The following is a 24,735-nucleotide window of genomic DNA, read 5'->3' on the forward strand; positions in this document are numbered from 1 at the left end:
GTAGTCATGCATTTGAATATGATACCCCAGCGCTTTTCAGTGCGCCGTCCCACTTTGATGTTGTAAGGGCCAAAGCAGTCGACCCCAGTGGACCAAAAGGGTGGTTTGTATAGGCGCAGCCTCGCGGGGGGTAGATCTGCCATCCGAGGAATATCAGGACTGGCTCGCCACCTTCGACACTCACCACAGCTGTGCTGGTGCCGCTTGATTGCCTCCCTTCCTCGGAGAATCCAATATTTCCTCCTCATCTCCCCGAACACTCGTTCTGGCCCAGGGTGCAACAGCTGCTCATCGTATTGCCTGATCAGTAGTTTAGTCACCGGATGCTGCGGATCAAGGACTATGGGGTGCATGGCATCCAAGTCCAGACCTTCTGCTCTTCTGAGTCTTCCCCCAACTCTTATCAGTCCAATAGCCGGATCATACTCTGGAGCAAGTGTTAGCAGGCGACTCTGCTTAAGAATTGCCTTACCAGCAACCAGGGTCTGTAATTCCTCGGGGAAGCTATCATTTTGAGCTTGTTTCAGGAGATGCAGCTCAGCAGCTGATACATCTGTAGCAGTCATGACATGGTTTTCGTGATCAGCAGCCGCCCCATGAAGGATCCGATGGGTAGCCTTAACCGCTTCACTCCATTTGCCAAAATTGGAAATTGGCACCATTTGCTGTGGACTGCATGTGGTGGTGGTTCCACAGAATGCTGTTCCTCTCAGCTCCCCATCGTCTTCTTGACCTTCACCTTCATGGAGAGTTGGCCACGTATCAGGGTTCGTTAAAAGGAAAGGTGGGCCCTGAGTCCAACGGTTTGGTTGACCCAGCTCGAGAAGGCTTTTCCCTCGCGTGAGGTCATCAGCCGGATTGTCCTTGGTGTTGACATACCTCCAACTTGACACCTCGGTAAGATCTTGTATTTCGGCAATCCTGGTACCAACAAAGACCTTATAGCGGCATGAATCAGATTGGATCCAGGTCAAAACGGTTGTTGAGTCGCTCCATAGGGTAATGTCACTGGGTTGAAATGCCAGCTCGGTCTCCAGTACTCTAGCCAGTTGGGCTCCGGCAAGAGCTGCACATAACTCCAAACGTGGCATAGAAATCTGTTTCCGGGGGCTTACTCTTGACCTCGCCATCATGAATGCCACGTGGACGCCGCCTTGGGAGTCCTGTGTTCGCAGATAGGCTACTGCTCCATAGGCTCTTTCGGAGGCATCACAAAATATGTGAGCCCCTCTATCCGGTCTCCCGACGTCGGCTCTTGGTGAGACATAGCATCTTGGTAGTTCCACCTGTGGCAAGTTCACTAGTTCCTTCTCCCACTGTGTCCATCTGTCTAGTAAGGCCGTAGGATGGATTTGTTCATCCCATCCAACTCCTGCCTTCCAAAGATCCTGAATTAGAACCTTTGCTCGAGTTGAGAAGGGTATGAGGAAGCCCAGAGGATCATATTGTGATGCCATCACCCGGTAAACATTCCTCAGTGTGGGCAGAGAGTACTCCACAGGTCGATGCCTGTATCCAAGGCGGTCAGTGAGACAGTTCCAACGAAGGCCCAGAGCTGGTTCTTCTGGGTCTTGGCTGTGCTGGGAGAGCCAAAGCTCTGTGCTGGCTGCTTTGGCTTCCATTGGTAGGTGTTCCACCACCGATGGAACATTACTGGCCCATTGCCTAATCTCGAATCCCCCTTTGGCGAGTAACTCTTGCATCCGATCTATGAGTGTCTTAGCCTCCTCTGCAGATTGGAGACTATGCAAACAGTTATCGACGTAGAAGGCCCTCTCCACCGTGTCCAAGATATCTTCATTACCCTGGCTGTTGTCCCTGACATGTCTTTGGAGGGCATAGGTGGCACAACAAGGACTGCACGTTGTACCAAAAGGCAGAACCTGCCACTCGTACACACTTGGCTCCTCATCCTTCCTCATAGACCTCCATAGGAAGCGGAGCAGAGGTTTGTCCTCAGGCAGCAACCGAATTTGGTGGAACATTGCCTTGATGTCACCACTTATGGCCACAGTATGCTCCCTGAAGCGGAGGAGGACCCCAAGCAGTGAAGGTCCCAGAATTGGACCTGGAAGCAACTGGCTGTTGAGGCTGAGCCCGTTGTACTGGTATGAGCAGTTGAATACAAGTCTAGCCTTGTTGTTGTGGTGAACTACATGGTGGGGTAGATACCATGACTCGCCCGAACAATCCACCTTCTCGGGGGATAGTTTCTCAACATAGCCTACCACCTCCAGTTTATGCACTTCCTGACAATAGGTTTCAGCCTGCCCTGGGTCTCTCGCTATCCGACGTTCAGTACTCCGTAGCTGTGGTAGCAAGGCCAGTCTGGGTGCCCAGAGGCGAGGACTGTCTTTGCGACGGAGGAGGGGCGTTGCATATCTTGTCACTCCCTCCACCTGCACTCTGGTTGTGCGCTGCTCAAGAGCTTCAAGTGCTTTCTGATCTTCCTTAGAACGTGTCGCGGTCTTCACATTTGTGTATGGGAGTACATCTGTCTTCCACAATCGTTCTACATGTTGAAGGAGATCATTGTTTGGGGACCCAGTAAAGAGACACTGTTGCTCTTCCACAGCGAACTGGGTTAAGTTAGCTGGACCCTGCAGAGCCCACCCAAGGCGGGTACAGACCGCCAATGGACCCCCAGGAGGGCCAGACCGTACAGGCTTCGTTGGGACAAGCAGATGAGGGAAGTCTGAGCCAATAAGGACTAAAGGCTGCACCCTGTCGACAGGGGAAAGTGGGAGTCCCTGCAGGTGTGCATATTTTTGCATGAGTGCCTTAACCGGATAACTGTGCTCGGAGAGGCCCAGTTTGTCAGCAGTGAAGGCATGATGGATGTGGTATCTCACCTTAGGATCATGGGCAGGGGAAATCTCAAAGGAGACCGAGGCCCCTTGCAGGTGAATCACATCCTGACGAACAGTTCTTAATGGAAGTGTCTCGGCTTCCTTCCCTAGATTGAGGTGCTGCACGGCTGGTGGTAGGATGATGGATCGTTCAGAACCGTCATCTAGTACAGCAAAGGTCTCCAATGAATACCCAGCATTGTACAGATACACCTTCACAACCTTTAGCAGGACCTTATGCGGACGGTTTGGGTGATCAATGTAGATGGTGGACGTATCTGGGGCAGTGCCAACCATCAGGACTTTCCTAGGCTCCTGTTGGCAAACCTCATGCAGCACTGTAAGATGTTGCTGTTTGCACACTTTACAGGGTGCCTTCAGGGTGCACACATCAGGTGCATGATTCCGTCCACAACGCCAACAACCTTTATCTTTGATCCACTCTGCAATTTGGGTGGTGGACAGTGTCTTAAATTTGGGGCAAAGATTAAGGTAGTGCTCACGGGTGTCACAGTATGGACAGTAAGGTTTCGGCTTAATCTTCCCTTTACTGGGAGGTGTCCGATGACCTGGTTCCAGATGAGCTCCATCCCCCTTCCTGTTGTCTGTGTTGTAATACACCGTGGAAGGATATCTTTGGCTTTTCCTGCCTTTCTGACCTTGTTTGGTCTGGTCCTGAAACATGTCGGCTGCCCTAATAGATATGCGCTTGGCCTGCGACTTCACTTGGAGCCAGGCCGAAAAATCTGGCAGGGTATATGTCTTGTCAGTTCCAGTTCTCAGTATCCCACGACTGAGGCTGTACTCAACAAACCCATCTCTGTAGCTTGCTGGGAGCTTACTCAGTAACTTATCGACATGAGAGCCACATCGCAGTTCGTAGCCGTTTTCACCGTCCAGTGATCGAAGCATACCTACTAAAGCTTGCACATCCAGAGCAAAGTTGTCGAAGGCTTCTGGGTCCCCCACCCGGATTTGGGGAGAGTTCAGGATAGATCCAAGCTCACTCTGTACGAGCTGACGAGGTTGACCATATTTGTCTTGGAGAGCCTGGAGTGCTGTAGTATATGGCAGGGGATCATGCATATATGCTTGTGCTAGTTTGTGAGCACTTGGTAGTTTTAACTGCTCCAGAAGGATTTGATATTTGAACTGCTCTGTGAGATGAGTATGGCTACCAAGCAGACTGTCCAGAGCCATCTTAAGAAGCGCGAAATCACTTTCCTTACCACTGGCGAAAGAAGGTAGTGCTGGCTTGGGGATCCCATACGAGCTGGCAATTAGCAGTTCCATCAAGTTGTTGCCATTGCTGGCAGTAGGTGGCAACTGTATCTCGGACTGTAAAGACGGCGCCGTGGGCCCACAGCCAGCTGGTCCGACTTTATCCCGCAGGCGGGACGGTAAATCAGGAAGCGGTAGAAACTGACTGGGTGTTGAGTATGGCACTGGAGGAAGCCATCCCTGGTGTTTCACCTTTCCAGGAGGCTGTGATTGTCGGTTAGGAATATTAGAGCTGTCCTCTGCTGCAGGTCGGAGAGTCTGAGTCGAGTAGGTAATAGAGGGGTGATTTCCGCCTGGCTGCTGACCATACTGATGACCAGCTGAGGGAGTGTCCATAGCAGGACTGATATGTTGCGTTGGACACTCATGGAGAGGTTCAGATACTGGCTCCAGGACAGACGAGGAGCTGGTGGGATGTAAGGGCTGCGAATCTGGTACTGATGCATCCACTGGCAAGATGGAAGGTGGGAAAGCATTCGCATAGCTGGTCATATTACGTTGCTGTCCGTTATGTGCTGGGTGCTCTGACAGATTCACTTGGGAGTTTGCACCACTGCTGCAAGCCTGCAGGCCTGAGTCATACTCACAGTTATTTAAAGGTCTAGGTGCTAGCAGCCCATCTTCTTGATCACGAAGAAAAGCAGCAATGAGGGAAGCTCTCTTTAGCTCCATCTCCTTCTCTTTGAGTCGACGCTGCATTGATAGACGTCTGGTAATAGATTCTCTGGTGTTGTGAGCAGTACGTGCCTCTTCGTCTAATTGACGTCTTTGCCTTTCTTGCTGCATGTATAGTTCTTCCTTCTTACTGAGGGCTTCCCGGGCCTGAGCATCCAATGTTAAACACTGTTCCTCAGCTAGACTCTCTTCCATCATCTGCCGCTGCAATTCTGCTAGCTCCATGCCCTTCATCTTCTCTTCCAACATCGCTGTCTGCAAATCAGTTAGCCCTGCGATGATAGAGCCTCCCGAAGGTGAGTGACCACTAGCCTGGGATCTAGGTTTACTGCATTGAGAACCTGAGGCATGTGATCGTGAAGCGGTCGAGCGCTGCCTGGCAGAGCGCTGATCTATAGCCATCCCTGCCTCTGCACCTGCTGTTGGTTTATCGGTGGATGTACCTGATTTGGGTTGATATTCAACTTCATAATCATCAAAGTAAGCCGGGAGATGTCTCTCTCGCTGAGTTTTCCGTCGCACGGATATGTCAGGGATATCCTGGTGCTTAAACTCCATGTCGTCCTCAGAGTAGCTATCTCTCCGGCTCGAAGGACCACTTGTTAGAGAGTTATCTCTGGGATGCTGGGATGATAGCTCCCTCAGGACTTAAACTCCGGTCAGAGAGTGGGGCACAGAGAGTGATGTCCGGATATACTTTAATGGAAGTTAATAGCAGCTCAACAGTACAGCAGTAGGCATACTTAACGAATGTGGGAGGGGTGGACAGACGTGTGGTTCTGAATAACAAGAAACAAGGAGAAACAATTTTCACATATAAATATAACACTCGTCACTTCCCAACATCATGCCAATATAATGATCTGTAACCCAAATAATCAGCTGAATGCTCTGACATAAGAAAGTCCCACAATCCCATTTAAACAGGCAGGAAACAAGAATATCTATATATCTCAGACAACAGAAAAGACCTAATGCCCCCAAATTAGGAAAGGTCAGCAATTACATGGTCTTCAGTGCCCTCTTGTGGCTAAATAACACAACCGCGGTACACAGATCCAACCCGCAACAAATGCTACGGTGGTAAGTCACATGCCTCTACCACTCTCGATAAATCTCCTAGCATAAACCCCCTGTAATCAATGTCAAAGTCCAACCCGTGCTATAAGTGGAAATAGACTCGTAGAACTGGAGGGATTTTGACTCACATTTGCACAGGAACGCACACGGCTGGAGATCGCTATTCCCCCACACTCATGGAGAAAAAACATGGCTAGTGCTCCTCGGACTCGTGATACGGCAGGAGCGTCGTAAAAGCATGTGACGTCATCACCGCAGCAAACAGTAAGAACAAAGTGGAACTTATCGGCAGAAATTAACACTGCACTTATAGCGATGCGATTGAAATATAAGGAGACTTTCGGACAACATAGATGAATAATGATGATGAGTTATGATGCGTAATCATGGGAACAAGCGGGTTTACAAACAGGAGCAGCTGATTAGCATTAGAAAAGCTGAAATAATACCTCAACTGAAGCCAATTGTACTAAATGCACTATATGTGCACAGTTACAAGAATATTTTTCTTTCTATTGTTTTCTATTAATTTATATAATTTTAAGTTAAGCAGGACAGAGTTCTTTTAAAGAAAGATTTACTTATATTCTCAAAAGTTAAGCATGACAGGCTTCTGTTTAAGAAGGAGACCTGTTTTACTGTGTTAATGTTGTCATTTTGAGCTAAAAATAAATGGCTAAATGATCATTTGTTTCCCATGTGTTCATATCACAAAGAATATGCATCTGCTTAAATCAACTTCAAGTCAAATGGTTAAAAAATAATTTCACACACAAAAAAAGAGCTACCACACTGGGAAGCATAGCTGGACTGGCCATCGGGCATACCGGGCATTTGCCCGGTGGGCCGCTGGCGATTTTTTGTTTTTATGGGCCGATGGATTTTTTTTTTTTTTTTTTTTTTTTTTTAGGAAGGGTATATATAATGAAAGGTGTTGGATTGGCCAATTGGTCATGATCGACTCTGGGCTGGACCAATTACAGCCGAGGAGGCTGGATGCACCCTCCCCCTTGTTTAGCAATCACGTGATTTTCGCGCATTGCATGCCGGGAACTCGTGGCAAAACAATCCAAGTACCGCATCAAATGCAAACATTTGCAGCACCGCAAAACGTTCATTCTCCGGTTCCAATACCTTCTTTTTTTTCTTTGCCGCACAAAAAAGGAATGTACAAAACAAAAGGAGAACAATGCCGGTCCGTACAAAGACAGACTCGACGAAAAGACAAAGAAAAGATACGAGGAAAAAATCAAAGGAGTGAAAGAGTGGACAAAAGACGTCAGCGTGCTGCCCAACTTTCACCACGCTCAGATTTATAATTATACGCTTCTTGGAGTGAGTGCATACACTCATGAAGTTTAGTAACTTCAGGTCACTGCAACAAGCCCAGGTACAGTTTACCGACGGACAGGACCTTGAAACGCACCGTGTAGAACGAAAGACTATTGTACATATCATAAGTTTACCAGTCTCACAAATCGTCTTCATAAATACACATTCATTAACAGTTTATTAATAGGACCTTTGAGCTCAACAGTAATTAATTAGTAGTGGAAATAATTTCTGGTAGTGTAACAGTGTTTATGTGGTATTATTCCACTTGCCACAAATATCAGTGTAATGGGGAAACAGCGCCCCCCCTCTCGGTGTGGCTGGCTGCAGTAATCGCTGCCAGTCTGCCGTAGCCATACGAGAGGTGAGTTGTATTGTTCCGCACACAATATAGCTAAGTAGTACAGACACATAAAACATGTTTGATTAGCTGACGAGCACCGAGTGTAATAAGTGCTTAGTGGACACATGTCCAACACCAGTTTTATGTACTTTTCATTTGTTTATTAATGTGTGAAACTGCATGCTAAAGCGGAATGCTAATGAGATGTTCTGCCGTAGTGTGCTGTGCGGAGTGGTGTGTGGCGAGCCTGTGCACTGATAATACACCGTGGCAACGATCGATCAGAGACTCCTTGTCTTTTTAAAAACACTACACAACGCAGAGTCGAGGAGTCTGTTTGGGCCGAACTGTTGCAGCGGGATGAAGCAGAAACCGGTTACAGTAGCATTACAGAAATGTAGCAGTGACAATAATATTGTATGTTGTAATCGCAATGGACAATTAGTGATACAAAACAACTGTTTTATCTTGTGAATAAAAGTATATGGTTTTGTCAGTGTACCATGGTTATAACAGAAGCGAAACGCAATATTGTGTCAGGACAATTCACTATTTATGTACAATAAATAAAGGAGCATAGCGCGACAATTTCTGTTCAGCGCCAGACTTGCTTGTAACCTATATCACCAATTATGTTAAGAAAAATGACGCATTAACTACTACAAAACTCTGACCTTTGTGGGAATGCTTGGAGCAGACTAACATGTGAGCTGGAGTGTTCTGAGATGTTATATTTGGTATATCCAGACCATCCGTCGGCTCTTACTTCGGAAACATGGCTTAAAAATTTTCACTTCAACGACGTAATCCGATAAAAAAAAAAAACGATCTCTTTACCCATCGGCTTCCCGTGGCTGTCATGCGACCGGCTATTGCAGTTAATAATACAACAGCTTCTTGCCATTTTTTGGGTTTCTTTTTATCGCTGTGTAACTGAGTTCAATTGAAAGCCTGCGTGCGCTAGTACCGCTTGCCACAAGTTCCCAGAATCCTTTGCGGTTTTATCCCTGAATGACGTCACATTTCAATCTTTATCCTGGTGGGCCGGTCTCTAGTCAAAATGCCCGGGCCGATTTTTTGTCCCAGTCCAGCCTTGCTGGGAAGGGTGAAGACAACTGGGTTGCCCGGCCCTGGCCACGAGGTGTCCCTTATTTATTTTTCAGGGAGTTGGCAACCCTAGACATGACTGAGGGATAGGAAAGGGAGAAAGAAAGATGAAGGAAAAGAAAAACAGAAGGGGAGAGGGACAGTGAGAAAGGGCACTTAAAAAGAGAAAGTAGAGAAAAAAAACTCCTGGATCACCTGTTGAGAGAAAAAGAAGAGAAAACAAGCAAAAAAAACAGAGCAACATACTAAACACAACAGCATCACGTTAATCTAGCTAAGTGTAAACAGCAGGAAATACTAAATATTGAATGTTGTTGTGTAGCAAGCAGGACCGACAGCGCACAATGTGCTTGGAAATAGCAGCCAATAAAGGTGTAGTTTATGTCTATGAACAGTGAACACCCGTGTGCACACCTGTGTGGATCAGCGCGCTTGTATTCAAAAGGTTTCCCCATGTAATGGTCTGCTAGAGGGTGTAGAGAGCCATAGCCCTGTCCCCCAGGGCATGAAGCAGGCATGGAGGAGATCCAGGCTCCAGACATCCAGAGGCCCCAGAGTGCGAGAGCCCAACGAGGACCACCGGTGGGGCATCCGTGCCACCCTCCTTTGAAGGGCTGAGGAGAGCCCCAGATGAGGGGTCACCCAGTAGCCATGGAGCAGAAGCCAGAGGGGGCTGCAGTGACGTGCCCGCCGGCTCTGCCGGCAGCCAGCTGTGCCAGAGTGAACCGAGCCGCAGGCCCAGAGGCCGGAGGCCCGAGGGCCCCCTTTGCCCCGGAAGAGGCCTGACCGAGCAACAGGCACTAGGCCCCGCCAAGTAGTCACCGGGAGTGAGCTGGTACATACCTGAGCGCCCAGCCCCAGACACCAAGACCCACCAACCACCAACCAAGAACCACCCACGCACCGACCCCTGAGGGCATCAGTTACCGGCAGGGAGTGTGGTGAGGGGAGATAGGCCTTGGGAGGGCCTCGGAGTTCCCAGAGAGGTGGAGTGGCCCAAAAAAAAAAAAAAAAAAAGGTATTTTTGGCATTCCCCTCCATGCATATCTGCATGTATAAATGCATGCGCATTTGCATATGTTGTAGCAGAAGGCAGACCTCACAGCGAGAGCCTGTCCTGTCACCTGCTGTGGAGAAAACTCACCTGAGCTGACCCAGAATCAGCTCATCAGCCGATCAGATAGGAGGCGTCTAACTACTGACTCACAACACTATTATACACACCCACGCTTAATTAAGTGCATTTGATTAAGCTTTTATCATGTGTATTAACACCTTAATGCCTTTTATCACCCTGGTGTTGCATAAGAGTCAAAAGTGACACATTAACTTGAAACTCATAGTTGTGTATATGTATACCTGTGAGAATAAACAAACTAATTTACTTAAAAAAAAAAAAACACTTGTTATTCACAAAAAATACCCAGTGTTTCATATTTGCAAAAGGCCAGGATGATTGATCCTAATTTAGGCAGCATCTCTTCACCTGACTCCAGTCTCCCAGCACCAGCAGAGAAATCATGATTCATGTGTACAGCATATTTGCTATGATTCACACTTCTTAACCAAAGCACCGTCAGGTATACTTGTTATCAAAGCTGACTTCTCGTTCCAATCCGCTACCCGCAAAAGGTGTTTTTTATTTTTTTGTAAGTCAGTCATCGTGTTTGTACCTGCAACACAGTCATCGTTGTCACTGATCTGATGCCGCGGTTTCTGATCAGCGGGGAGATCTTTGATGTGCTTTCTAAAAACAGCTACTTGGAGCAAATCTTGAGGAGAGCAGGGCCTGTATTTAGAGCAGAGTGTAAATAAATTCCTATTTTGCTCCTCCAGGAATCATGATTTTTGAAGTTAAGAATAAAACTACAAGGGAGCTGCTATAGTTCAGTTTTGAGCAGGTGACCCATTTGCCATTACCCATTTGTTAAACTTCTCAATATTCCCTGATAGAAACATTTATACCTGACTCTCACCCACAACATGCCTTTTGTTCTGTCTTCCTCCCCCCAGCTCAAACCAGTCCCAGCAGGTACATTTATCAAAGAAAGGCCAGATTACATGCTGGTACTTCAGCACTGTTGAGGAACACTTAATATCATCATAAATGCATTTCACTCGTCTTGTACAAGAAATTTTAAAGCAACCCTGCTCACTACATTTATGTGAAGCATGCGAGAATCTGAGCCAGGTGAAGGTCATGAACGGAAATCAGTGCTGGCACATCTGTGCAGCAGGCGAACCAACCTGCTAAGCTGCCACGTTTTATCAGATGTAACAGCTGGCATTACAGCCCTGCAGCAGCCTTCCTGCCTGTAGCGTCAGATAACCTATGGTCAGTAGTAGCAACTGTTATATAATCATATTCAGTGAGTAAATGTGTTTACATCCTAAGTGGTGTTTATTTCTAGCACAGAGCTAATCGAGGTGTTTTCTATGGAAAGTTTCATTTGGGCACTTCTCACTTTTTTCTACTAGAGATAAAAAACAACAAATTGAGTGAGAACTGAGGAGAAGCAGCTGAAGCTGAAATGTCCTGAAATGTCCTAGACTAATTTGTCTTCAACAAATTAGTCTAGGACGTGCAGTGCCGTAGGAGCAGAAGATGTTCTCATGTTGATGTTTGGTATCAGAGTCTCCCCCGGCACCAGACTTGGACTTGGCCATGACCTTTAGCTTTTGCCTCGTCGCGTCTTCTGTGTGTAGGTTGAGCACGCAGAAGTCCTCTGGCAACTGACTGCGTCATAGCATGAATGCAATATTCAGAAAGAAAGATTCTTTCTTTCTTAACTGTAGACGCTCGCACCTCTTATTAACAGTCATTCTACTGTGAGTTCTAACAGCTAACCAAGCTCATGACATTACTATTGCTGTGATATCTGATCCATATGCAGACAGAGGGTGCTCTAAGGCAGACCCCTGCAGACAGTACATCGCTCGCTGAAATGGGGTTGGGTTTAAATATATGTCCAAGCATGTGTCTTTGTGAGTAATTGAGAAGACAAGAGAACGAGACAAAGTGGTGCCCGATGTGCGCGTACGTGCTGTGTGTGTGTCCTGTGTGACTGAGATCAAGCGAGTTTAAGGATGAGTGTGTTAAGACGTCCCTGATATATGCTTCATTACTGTGCACATTCAAAATGTGTACAACCGAAAGAATGTAAAAATGCATCTGCGTACCTATATGTGTGCGTTAACCCGTGTACTCGTGAGTCTATGTGTGCACATGAGTGCATTTGTTTTCAGAGTCATATTAAATTCATGAGGCAGTATCACCATTTCCCCTGAGTGACTCAGAGATGTCTAGCAGCCAAACACTCCCACCTTTAGTTTAAAATAATTGATCCCTTCCCCCTGTGGCCATCCTTTATACAAACACTACTACTGCTGCAAAGAGTGCATATTTGACTGAGTGTGGTCTATTTATCATTCCTAATAATGCACAATCTTATGTGATTGTCTAACAATGCAGAATATTCTACCAAAATATATTATGAGGGTGTAAATAAAGCTAAAATTTTGGAAAATAAGAAGTCTGCATCCATGCTAGCAACTAAATGGCAATATTAGCATACTGACATACAATCTAGGATTTTTTTGCCGATGTGTGGCATTTATAACAGCAAATAAATTATAATGAAAAAAATACATGGATAAAGAAGAAACGGGTGAAACACCCTTCAAACATCTTGTTGAAGTGGCATAGTTTGTCCACCAGAGGGCACTCTGCATGCCACAAACACAGCAAACCAGCTGATCCAAACAGAGTCTTTGTGTAAACTACTTGTGTAAACTTCTGGTGAGGCCAGCAAACACTCTGGCAATGAATTCCTGTATCCTGTATCTATTAGAATGGAAGCTTGTTTCCACCACTAAAAACCATTTTTTGCCTTGTGTTATCGTCTCAAATTTTGACTATTGTTGGTTATTGTTTATATATTGTTGTTGGTTCTGGTGACAACCCTTCCATACCCTAGTCAGAGTTTCTGAATGCTAATATGAGAGAAAAAAAATCTTAAAACTAGAAAAACTAAATTAACATCTGACAATAAACAATGGTTTCACGCTTGAATTTCAACAAATCTAGTTCCACCTGTGCTTTATGTTTATCTGCATGCAGCTAAAGCTCATTCAAATGTTATTAATCAATACATATCAAATAACAAGCTGGCTGTGAATGCAAACAAGGAAGCTTCTGGTACCAAAGGTCTCATGGCTTGCCTATAGATTCTGCATATTCATGTGCAGATTTATTGAGATCAGTCTACACTGTACACTAATGAACCAACTGCAATCCCAGAAGCTGTAATATTGCTCCTGGCGTGAACCACTAAGGAGATATATGGGGAAACACACGGAAGTGTATTATAACAGATGGAATTTCCTCGACACGTCTGGTCTGGCTGTTTAGTAGGTTTATTTTAAAAGAGGGGAATGTGTGAAACACAAACCACAACATGCAAAACATGAAAAGAAGCTCGTACCTGGGGACACCATCACTGCTCTGTGTGTCTACTCTATTACCCATCCAGACATGCATACCTAAAGACAGATCCCAGAAGGCAGGGGGCCAAGATGATAAATGCCATCAACTGTCATCCTGCAGTGCAGTGTGGATGGAAACTAGGAGAGGCCACCGAGTACTAAGATGCAATCTGACAAGGCCAGCATCACCTTGAACTCCATCTGAATTTCTCCAACCAATCCAGTGTCCTTAAACCATGTTCAAGGATACTATCGCACCACTACTGTGCTGAACCTCGGCTAAGGTTTTTCTTTCCTGTTTTCTGCAACTTCCCACTAACAAGCAGAAATGTCTTATGTGCACATTTATAAACAATTGCATTTGCATGCATGCATATTCAAATAGCAGGATGTTGTGGTGACAGTAATAATTGGTAGGCACAAACAGACTTCTGGGGAAGTTTTTTGCAAATTTATGACAGGAGAAAGATTATAATGCTGTTTTCTGTCCTCATCAAATCTTATCTTTCACTATCTTCTAATTCCAGCTCTATTATTTCTCCATTCCGCTCTCATCTTCTGTTTTCTTTTTCCTTCAGTGGTCTTTGTGAATAGCTCTATTGTTGCTTTCAAGGTTACACGCTCATGTAAACTCTCTGTTTGCGCCCTTATTGTTGCATCTCTGCCTTTTATGTGCCCATGCTATGCATAATTGAATGTATGCCCGGAATCAAATTTCCAGGCCTTTGTTGTAGCTTCAGCACCGTTCATTTCCCCCCTCTCCATGTAGATGCTGCTTGCCGGTATATTGCACATGTACTTCATTTCTTAGTGGCAGTGTCAAAAACAGAGATGTATATACTGACACAATTTAGTCGGCAACAGTGTTCTCACAGTTATAACTCTGATCAAGTCTATTACTTGGGGCACATTTTTACCAAATGGGCAACTGATGACTTTCCTGTTTTTAAAATCTCAAATGACTTTTATCAGCTCACCTCATAATTATATAAACAACTATTTGATCCCCTGGCGAGTTTCTAAGTTTGCTCACTCAAGCTTCGAGTTGAGCAAACTTAGCAATCAAGAAACTGAAAGGATTTGGAAAGTTTCTGGAAAGAGTAGGGGACCAAAATCCTTCACGAGATGAGTTCAAACCTGGTGACCAACTACAAGAAAAATCTTCCCGCTGTTCTTGCCATCAAGGTTTCTTCCACAAAGTACTAGGTGATGTTTTCCTTACTTACAAATTCAGCAGGAGATCAATTATTTCCCCAACTGTATACAGTATGAGGCCTCAGTCACATAGTCCTAGAGACCAGTCTGCGACTCTGTGGCTACCTCTGACTGCTACGGCTGGGCTCGGAGTACCAACTGGTCTTCAAAATAACCATTGAGTGGTTGTGAAACTTGAAAATTTGAGAATGTATAAAAGTTCCACCTTTTAAAATGTGTTGGTTGTAGTAATAAGGCACAACTTTAACACTTTTTCCAAGTTTCACAATTTGATGGTTAGTCAACATGTCTTGCAGAAACCATGCAAATCTCCTAGAGACTAAAGCAATTGCAAACAAGCAAAAAATTGGGACCCTTTAACGGTCAAAACCTCTAGAACAGATGTCCAACTTTGTTTATGCATCTATGGATTCTGTCCGGAAATGTGATTTCATCTGGTCATATTTTCGCACGATCTGATGCTGAGCAGAATGTTGGAGATTTCTATATTTTCCAAAAGGTTGCTCAGTCAAGTGGTAGAGCCAGACTGCTCAAAACCTCTAACAAGCCTCTTTAAATCCAAATGAACTCATGCATGTTGAAGTGTAAAAGCCAAGGGTTAGTGCAAGTAATCAGGATGGTAAAGTGACTCATGGATATAGTTTCTCCCTGACCTTTGAAGTGCATCAAAATTTGACGAGAACTTGACACAGGCTAGAAGTTCGTCTGTCTGCCGGATGCATTGTGTTGGCTCGTTTGTACATGGTTATATTTCAGCTTTTTCCATATCTGTCATTGAGTACTTGTGCAGGCTTGTGGCAGCAATAGCTTTTCATTCATCATTCTCAGTTTCTCACACACATGCCGGCCTCAGATACGTTGATGCGGCTGGATGTCTGTATCAGCGCGTGCCACTTACCAGGCAGGTGAAAGAGAAGTGCAGGGGAAATGTCTTTCCTCACATTTTCACCACGTCACAGTTCAGTACACGCTGTTCCAGCCCTGGCCAGAACCAACCCTAAAAATAACTAAGAGAGGACAAGAAACCTCTCTTTTCCTCTCCGCTCCTTTTCTCTGACATTTGCCTTGCATCAAATGACAGAAGATCTGCTGCAGAACGAGCACAGTCGAGATCAGGGTGGAGGGGACAAAAAGGAGCATTTTACACAGTCACGTGCCTGCTTGGGACGAAACCTGTCTTTGTGTTTATTTAAAAGATACTGCATTATGAGAGGCTGCGAGCAATTCCCAGACAGGGCTAGGTGAAGAAGCTGTCACCCAGCATCACCTCGATAACATTTCATAGCGAAAACGATGAGCTGTTGTTTGAGCAGCATTTCTAACTGGAAGCATCCATCTCTACAGTCACGGGAACCCCTGTGGATTTGTTTCCACCTTCTCTGCCTGTTCATCCATCGTGTCACACACTTCCTCCTTTTCCTCCTGCGGATCTCAGATCAAAGCTTCTTTTCTCTTTGTGTTCAGATGCACTCTGGGGGACGTGGATTGATTGAATGTGTCTGGAGGGTATTGAGTTGGTTCTGTGCTGCCCGTGTCCTGCGCGCTTTCTCTCCCATATCTCCACTGCAAGCTTTTCTTCTGGGCAGGAGCACATCATAATTCTATTAACGGTGGCTCGGTAGATTATCAATTTTCCCAGATTAGCCAGAGCTAAATACACACTTGAAAGGATCAGAGGAGAAGGGGTAAGGATGTAATGGTATGTGTGAAACCATGCCACCTATAGAGACAGGCACTGGGATGATGCATATAAACATGTGCTTTCCACCTTCTGCACACACGCACGCTTGCGAGAACGCTTTTATGTTGTGTAAGCTGCTTTATAATGCCAAAGCCCCTTATCTCTGTGCTTATGTAATTAGGCTGGTAAAACAAAGCCCATAGTAATTAATCATAATATCCCTGACGATACAGTATGTTACTGTCACCTCTGCTCCCGCTGCTTTCTCCCCGCGAGAATGAAACCATTTGGAGACAACTGCTCTTCTCACTACTGAGTTCGTCAGTCACATCCCTCTGAGTCACCAGAAAGATTAATTCTAGTGCGTTTTAGTTCTCCTCCAGCACTTTATAACAAAACTCCTTTAACACAGGAGAAATAGAGAAAATTATTTTCTGTTACTTCAGTTCATAAGATACTGTGCAAAAGTTTTGAGCTACCCATCATTTCTTTATATTTTCTTAGGGAAATGTGAAATGGGTCCAGTGATGTATAAACATAAATGGAAGAATATAAGGCAAAGAAATTCAAAACAAACAGTTTAACAATTCTAATGAGCTTGAAAGTCAGTATTTGGTCATCTCTTTAACAAAGCTTCAATAATGTTAACGTCTGGGCTCTGGGGAGGCCTGTCCATGACTAAAAGTGATCCATTATGTGCTTTTTCTAGCCATGTGTGCTTTTACTGCATTGGCAGGGTGTTCGGGATCATTTTCCTGCTGAGAAATAAAGCCAATCAGAAGTGTTTCAGATAGTATTACATGGTAGATCAGAATGTGCTTATATTTAATAATTCCATCAGTTTTGACAGAACCTTCACCATGTTTTACAGGTGGGTGTAAACTCATTGTTTCACTCCACTCTGGATTTCATCACTCCAGAAAACCTGCTGCCACTGATTTTGAGACCAGTTCTTGTGTAATTTGGCACACTTCAGCTTTTTCCCTCTGTTTACCTTCCTTAACACTGGCTTTTTGACAGCTAACCATCCACTAAAACAATTTATGAGATATGCTAAGTTTATGCAATAGTGGTTTATTACTTGAGTTAGGTGTTTTTCCTTTTTGCTTTAGAGTTCTTGTTTTAGTTGGGTATTATGTGGCTTGACAAAAAAAACAAACCAAAACAGTTCTTTATAAAATGGTCAGATACAAGAACTGGAAGCAAAATGGGTGGAAAAAGCAGCTAATGTCTAAAGAAAAGCTTTAAAAGACCTTCTGAAAAGCTGGAGAACAATTTCTCAGGACCACTTAAAATTTATAATAAAGCCTGGCTCCTTGGAAGAAAATTCAATGAAGTAAGGGTTGACTCAAGACTTTTGCACAGCACTGTATAGATGGAAATTACTGAGTGCATGTAACTTCCCATAAGCTCCCAGAGAGCTTCAGTGTTTCAGCCGCGGCAGCATGCAGTGTTGGCTTCTACTTTTGTAAGACGGCTTTTAGATTTATGTGTGTATCATTCTGTGTGCATGCACATGAAAGTCAATGCCAAGGATTATAGTTGCAGAGAAGCACAGTCTCTGACTTGTGTAAGTGTGGTTAAGCTTTCCTGACACGTGCACACTCTCCTGGACTCAGGCGCACAAGGTCCAAAGCTAGATTTATCCCTTCCACTATATTCAGCTTAGGTGCCCTCCTTCACCTCTGAACTGGGATCAGTGTCAAGTCGGTCAGCTCAGCTTACCAGCAGACATTCAAACGGTCAGGGATCAGCACTAAACAGAGGCAGTAATGGGCATGTGGGTGTGTAGCCGAGGGTGTGAGGAGTGCTGATGGACGGGCAGAGAGAGGGAGAGAACTACAGACGTCATTACACGCGTGATTCACATATTGTTAGTAGGCTGCAGGGAGAAAAAGAAAAACCTGATGATTGCACTCAGAATTAATCCTGCTGAGTAAAACTCTGTGTTAGAGAAGATGAAAATACACGCAGCAGATTTTATGTGCTTTGTGCTTTTCCTTTGCATCTAAGCAAATGTTTTCTTAATTTGAATGACGGCTGAGTGGGCAGGATGTGGGATGGGAGGACTGAAAGTTTGACTTTTGGGCAAGTTGGAGGTGGATATGAAGTGGGTATGAATGCCCTGAGGTCAGCACCAAAACAATTACTAATATAATCAGCATGCACCGATAGGAGAAAAATGAAATAATAAAATGTTGAAACGCTCTTTCAAGAAGTCTAATGTGAATTCAACACTGGTGTTTTTCAGTTGCTTTGAAGAAAAAAGGGACCTTGATCTCACCTTTTAGAAGTTAAAAGTAAAAAAGATTTAAGGTGGTTGGGTTGGCAAATTTGCATTTAAATGATCATGCTATCTGTTGTGTGAGCCCTGCCACATCAAGGAAACATGTAGGCCATTTTTGGAAATGAATCTCCTCCAGCTAAACAGTCATCTAAAATTCAGAATAAGACGTGAAATAATATCTGACACATTGATACAGATCTAGCAAATTCATTTTTACATATTCTTAAAGACTCGATCAAAATAGCTACGTCTTTGGTGAACAGTAGATGGATCAACTCGGTTTTGGTCGCCCGACCGGAGATATCGCTAGCTCCGGGACGTCGGGCTAGCGATTTTGCGAGCCCTGAACTGAAGGCCCAGATACATCTTTTCCCTATTTCTTAAGAATATGATTTCAGACACCGTTCATCTGTAGTGTTTTTTTTAGCCTTCTTCTTTTCTCTTCTTTTGTCTTCCAGTTACCTCAAATCTTTTAAGGACACACTGCACACCTTGCCGAGATATGCCAAATTTTTGACTAATAGCTCTTTGGGAATCACCAAAAACAAATTATGTGGCTTTCCAACAGGCTGCTAATAACACACTGACTAAAGCATCAATTTAAAACTGGTTCTTTGCTACGTTATCTGCTGTATGTAGACTTAACACTGGTTCATACCTTGACTTGTTTTTTTTATGATATAAACAAATGCAGGATGGCTAAAGACTAGCACTGTAACTTGGCAAGTGAGGGACACTGATAAACTGTATGGGTTCATCACACAGACACAGATACCTGTTACTACTGTAAGTACTTGTAACATACAAACAAAATGCAAAAATGTAACTCCTAAAAACTATTGCATGTAGACCTCTAGAATGTTTAATAGAACACCTACGATTCTTAGGTCTTAACACGATGAATAAAGTTTAAAAGTCCAGTTCAGTGAATCGGCTTAGTGAGGTCATGTCAAGCTAATCACTAGTGACTAAATTCTCCAATCACAAACATCTGTCATGCCCATTGAAATGTATGGCTTTACCTCTCAGAATTATTGAAATGAGTATGTTGCATAAGCATTCATTTTTGCTGTAAAATTGGCTTTTCAGTATAGGAGTCTATGGGGATTGAGTTGCTTTTGGAGTCGGTCTTGAGTGTACATTTGAGGAAGTGCAGTTTTTGGTGCCTCCCCATTAGTATGTATTTAGCATGCTAGCATTGGATACTGTCATTAATAGACATATTTAGCAGCATATCATACTTATGTGATTATTATGTTTTTATTTAGTGGTGTACAGAATTCCAAGTACATTATAGTAATAAGATGACAGCGTGGTGATAGCATGTATCCTGAAGAAGCTGAACTACCTCTGCAACCTAAAAGGGCTGATGGTAGCGTCTAATGCTAGCAGGAGTGACTAGGCTACTAGCAAAAGGCAAAGCTACAGAAAAATCAGTCAGGACTAACAGAAAGAGAGCAATGGTCTGTGAAAACCACCTATTAAACCTTTACTTTTTGGAGGTTCTCCACTCTGCCTAATGTAACTTTTAATTTATACGAAAGAAGGTGAAACTGATTCACAAAGGTTTCTGCTTCCTAACTGGACATAATGATATCCCTGAAGTTTAACTGACTTTGTGTTTATTGTGTGATAATCAAGTGCACCCTTAATATAGTTTTGGAAATTCTTTTTCACAACAGTTTTTAACCCAGTTAACTACATCAGTGAATCCCATCTCAGTCATAGCATTTTATGTGTGCGATGACAGACCAAAGATTCATATAGCAATATTGCAAGCATGGATGGACCTGATTTCATAAATCCCCACTGTTTGCATTTACACCTGTACTGAGTGCCTGGTTTGGCTGTTGTGTACTGTACATTATGAAAATGACAAATGGCACAGATGACAGCTTCAGAGCAGGGATAAATCACTGTGGGCTACTATTTTTGCTGAGCTTTGTGTGCCATCCCCTCCCTCTCTGCTTCATTTTGTGTTTATTACTCAAAGAGATGAATTCATACTGTACATTGCCACCAGCTCGGCACTAACCACAGGCAAGAACACAAAAAGAAATCGCAGTTGATTATTAGTTTAGGATTAGGGCTACGCTAAAGCGTTATGTTGAAGACGCTCACAGTTATGCTAATGATCTCTAAATGAGTATCTAACTATCTATTTGAAAAGTATCTAATTAGCCCAGCAGAATGATACAACTGCCTTTCAGTCAAAACCCCTGCTGTTTCTTGGACGGCAGCAAACTAATTTCTCTTGTTTAACCAATGCTTGTCAGATTGTCTGGCAACTGTGTGGCTTTGCTGGCAGAATTACAGACAAAACCACACATATATGATAGTGGGAGAGCGCAGTAGTGCACATGAGCAAGCAGGCAGCTTGACAATGAGCGAAGCAGACAGATTGTGTGAGAATGGATAAAGAAGAAAGAATGAAGAATTTCAAACAATGCAAGAGAAAAATACTGTTGGGTACAGAGAGTGAGAGACGGAGAGGGAGTCAGCTCGCGCGCCAGCTGTCACAGATGTCCACATTTTTGCTCCCCCCCCCCTCCAGATCAGCGGCAGAGTCCAAATGTAAATGCCACTATCGCTGACTTGATAGCAGCGTCAGATGTCATGTCAGCCGTGTCACGCTGAGTGACACTTTGGTATAGGCGGATCCCATTTCAGTGGGAGACAATGATACAATTGGTATCAACCCCAACAGCTTGTAAAGAGCCGAGAGCTGCAGAAACATTTTTTGAGTGGGTGTGAGTGTGGGTGTACACATGCATTTCAGTCTGTTTGTCTGCTTGCATTTGTTTGTGACAATGGACAAGTACATTCCTCTTTGTGTCTCCTTCTATCTCGTAACTGTTTGTCTGAAACTTGGATTGACGGTACTTTTTTGTGAATGCAAATGTTTTTTTTTAAAGAAGCAGATTTTATGGTTGAATGGCCTTCATAAACTTGTAAGACAAAACAGCTCACAATATTGTGCCATAAGTTGTTCCTGTAAAACTCTCTGCTCTTTCTTCTTTTCTCTCAGTTTGCTGTTTCGTGGTCCACAAACGGTGCCATGAGTTTGTCACCTTCTCGTGTCCCGGAGCCGACAAGGGTCCCGATACAGATGTAAGTGAATGCTTTGCATGACTCCAGGTTTTTCTGTGCATACACCTGAGTGCATCTATCTGCACTCCCAGTCAAATAATATATATAGCATATGTAGTAAGTTCTATGACGTGTCACAGCTCAGTGTGATTCTGTGTGTAAACACTGAAGTAGGAATTAATTACAGGATTTATCCACTATATTTAGAGTCTCCACAGAAAGTGTAATGAAGAGAGTCCACAAGAGTAAAGCATGAAAATACATGAGTAACTTAGCCCAGCATAAATTAACATTTCCTTCTATAATGATGTGTTCACAAAACATCTGCTGAAATAGCGATGGGTGATATAACCTTTACCGCACTATTTTTGTTAGTTATATAATCCCACAGAAAAACTACAAAAAATGAACAAATTAAAAGCAATATTAAATCTAACCCTGATTCAATCGTTTCTCACTCCATTTACAACCAAAGCGAACATCAATAAGGAAAAAATGCTGTAGGCCTAATGTAGGTAAATTAGTATATACAATGTGGTTCTGTCTCAGAGTTGTTTAAATGATCAACATTTACCTGTCTGTAGCGTAGCTGTTAGGATGTATTTAATGTAGGATTTGATAGATTTATTGGATGTGATGATGAAGCTGTCAGATATAAAAAGATAATAAAACCTCTCTCATGTGTTTTAAAATCTTTAAAGACTGCATTCACTTTTAGACATTATGTCAAAAATATCGTACTAGTACATGCCAATGTGACAAAATTGTCAAGTTTGTGCCTGTGCATGCTTTTGGCTGATAAACTTGACCATATTGAGAAAAGTATCAAAAACAGAGGTGGTGGATGTTGCTAGTTTGCTGGAAATGGGTCATTTTAGCTTGTTGCTAGGTAGTTGCTAGGGACACATATAATTGAACTTTTATGGATATAAATGAGATTTTTTTGTCTTGAAATAAAGATATTATAGATGCATAAAGGCCAAACCCAGGTCATTTTGGCCTATTACTCGGTGGTTGCCAGGCAACGTTGTGACATCCTAATATGGCAGGCATAATTCAGCTTTTGTGGATATAAATTAGATGGTACTGTATGAAACAAAAATCATCCGATGTTTTTGCAAGATGTTATATGTACGTAAATGCTAAAAGCAGCTCATTTTATGCCGTTGCTAGGCAACATGATGTGTCGCAATGTAGATAAGAACCTTCAGGTGCCTGAGATGTACCTGCCAAATTTGGATGCTCAGCTCCTGACGGTTTGGGAGGAGTTCACGGACGAACAGACAGACAGAGAGATTTCTTGTATTGTAAGATCACTGTATTGATTTTACAATAGTGACTATATTGAGTCATTCATCTATTTGTAGTATAAAACATGTGAGGCACTTTTTGTTTGTTTTTTGCATCTACACATCAGGTGTGATAACATTATCCCTCATTGGTCATCTTTTATGGTAAATGGCCTGTATTTATATTCTTTTATTCCTCAAACTGCATGTGACGCTGTCTGGTTCAGGGTGGTGTTGGAACAAAGGTCCCTCGGGGTACAGCATCCTTGTCAGGGGCGCACGTGCGACCCTGCTGTAACAGTTGAACCTCAGCCTCCCCTTTCCGCCGGCCATGATGCGATCTGTCCTTGGTCAAGCACGGCCACACCGCCCGCTGCAAGAAAAACACTGTAAACTCCCCATCCTGTCAAACCAGCTCTTCATCTCCAGCTCTTCATCTTCTTTAAGTGGGCAAACATAATACTCCAATTGGGCTCTGGTGTTCTCACATTTCAGCTTCACCAGACTGAAAGAACTGCTAATGAATGCTCCCTCGCAAAGCCGATTAGAAGACTAGGAGCACTCTCACGCTAATATTCTCTCACAAACTGTAATCAAAAGCTTTGTTTTTAATGACTGCATTGTCTCAAATGCTTGATTAACTCCTGCGACAATACTCTGTGATCAGCACCTCCTCTCGAAAATTTCCGTGTTTTCTTCATTAAATAACATCAAACGCCATTAAAGTGGTTTAAGAAAACATAAACCCAGTACAGTTTGGTGAAAGCGGTTACATCCCAGGCAATCAAGAGAGAAAGAGCACATCTTTAATGCCTGGTGTTCAACTTTTTATTAATGCGGTTACTCTCTGTTGGCTTCTCTTCATCTCGATTTAACTACTTTAACAGTCATTACTCATTTCTCCCACCTTCTGAGGCCCATTGCTCATTTTCTCTAGCACTCCTGGGCTGTTTCCTTGTTATTCATCCATGTATCTCCTCGACTCTGCTCTGTCTTCATGCCTAACTATTCCTCTCTATCTTTCTGTGCTTCTGTTATCTCTCCCTCCCTTTCTCTCGCTCTTGCTAACATGTACACCTACATTGCTAGCTTGAAGTGCTCATTGTGAGTTTTGCCACATTATCCACCGGCTAGCTTTGGCAAACGGTGAATAGGGTATGAACCTCTTTGAATTTCAGTGATGATACAGGACTTACTCACCGACAGAGCTTTAAAAACCTGCAGAGCACTTCATTTTATTTAATTCCATCAGTTTTTGACACTTTCCTAAATCAGAACAATTTCCACGCATAATAGTAATAAACTAAAGGACCAAGCGGCCAGTTGGTCGGTGGCTTCAGCAAGCGCAGGAAAAAAAAAATCTCACACCTTCTCCCTAATGAGTATATATGATTTTACCATCATGCACTAATGCATTAAGAAGTATCTGCGTTTAATAGTGACAATGACTCACTAGCACCTGTTAATCCCTCCCTCTCACGTCACTCCACACACTCCCCCATCTCTGCACCTCAGCTTCTGATTCAGCATGTGTGGTGTCAAGGCTCTCTGAGTCTGGCTTCAGGCTTGGAAACACACACACACTCACTGTCACTTTCTCTCTTACTCACACACACACACACATACACCCTAAGTCCCTTTTGCACTGTGGGTTGAGAGTGACCCTTGCACCAGCCTCGGCGTGCGAATGGCGTCATCTGTCCAGCAGATGCTTTGATCCACTCGCAGATTGACATGGAGAAGACAGAGAGATGTTCAGATTAGCATGTGAGTGAAAGGCGCCCTCTCTCTCTTTCCTCTTTCTGTTTCTCATTCAGCACACTGAGGCGTAGGCGGTAAATAGTTCTGTATTATCAGTCAAGGATCACTCTGAAACCTGTGAATGAAGGTGACTCTGGTTGTATTTCACAACCAGATTACATTTTCACAATGGGCCCAGATCTTTGACCAGATCAAGTCTTTTTTGTGATTTCACTTGATTTCATTGACAGATGTGGTTGCTGTGTCTGAGGAGATTATTC

General features: G+C 43.7%; 1 protein-coding gene across 2 annotated transcripts in view; it reads left to right on the plus strand.

Moving 5' to 3' along the window:
• Positions 1 to 24,735, plus strand: part of prkcab (protein kinase C, alpha, b) — a 130,206-nt gene that overhangs the window by 28,620 nt on the left and 76,851 nt on the right. For both annotated transcript variants that reach the window (XM_085454154.1, XM_085454155.1), the window contains exon 3: positions 21,364 to 21,446. In XM_085454154.1, the coding sequence (XP_085310280.1) occupies positions 21,364 to 21,446 (83 nt within the window). The remainder of the gene's footprint in view (positions 1 to 21,363; positions 21,447 to 24,735) is intronic.

This window comes from Copadichromis virginalis, linkage group LG4 (genome assembly GCF_057382275.1).
Source record: "Copadichromis virginalis isolate Kocher_CV1m ecotype Utaka linkage group LG4, C_Virginalis_male_GT1.1, whole genome shotgun sequence".
In the NCBI taxonomy this organism is placed as follows: Eukaryota; Metazoa; Chordata; class Actinopteri; order Cichliformes; family Cichlidae; genus Copadichromis; species Copadichromis virginalis.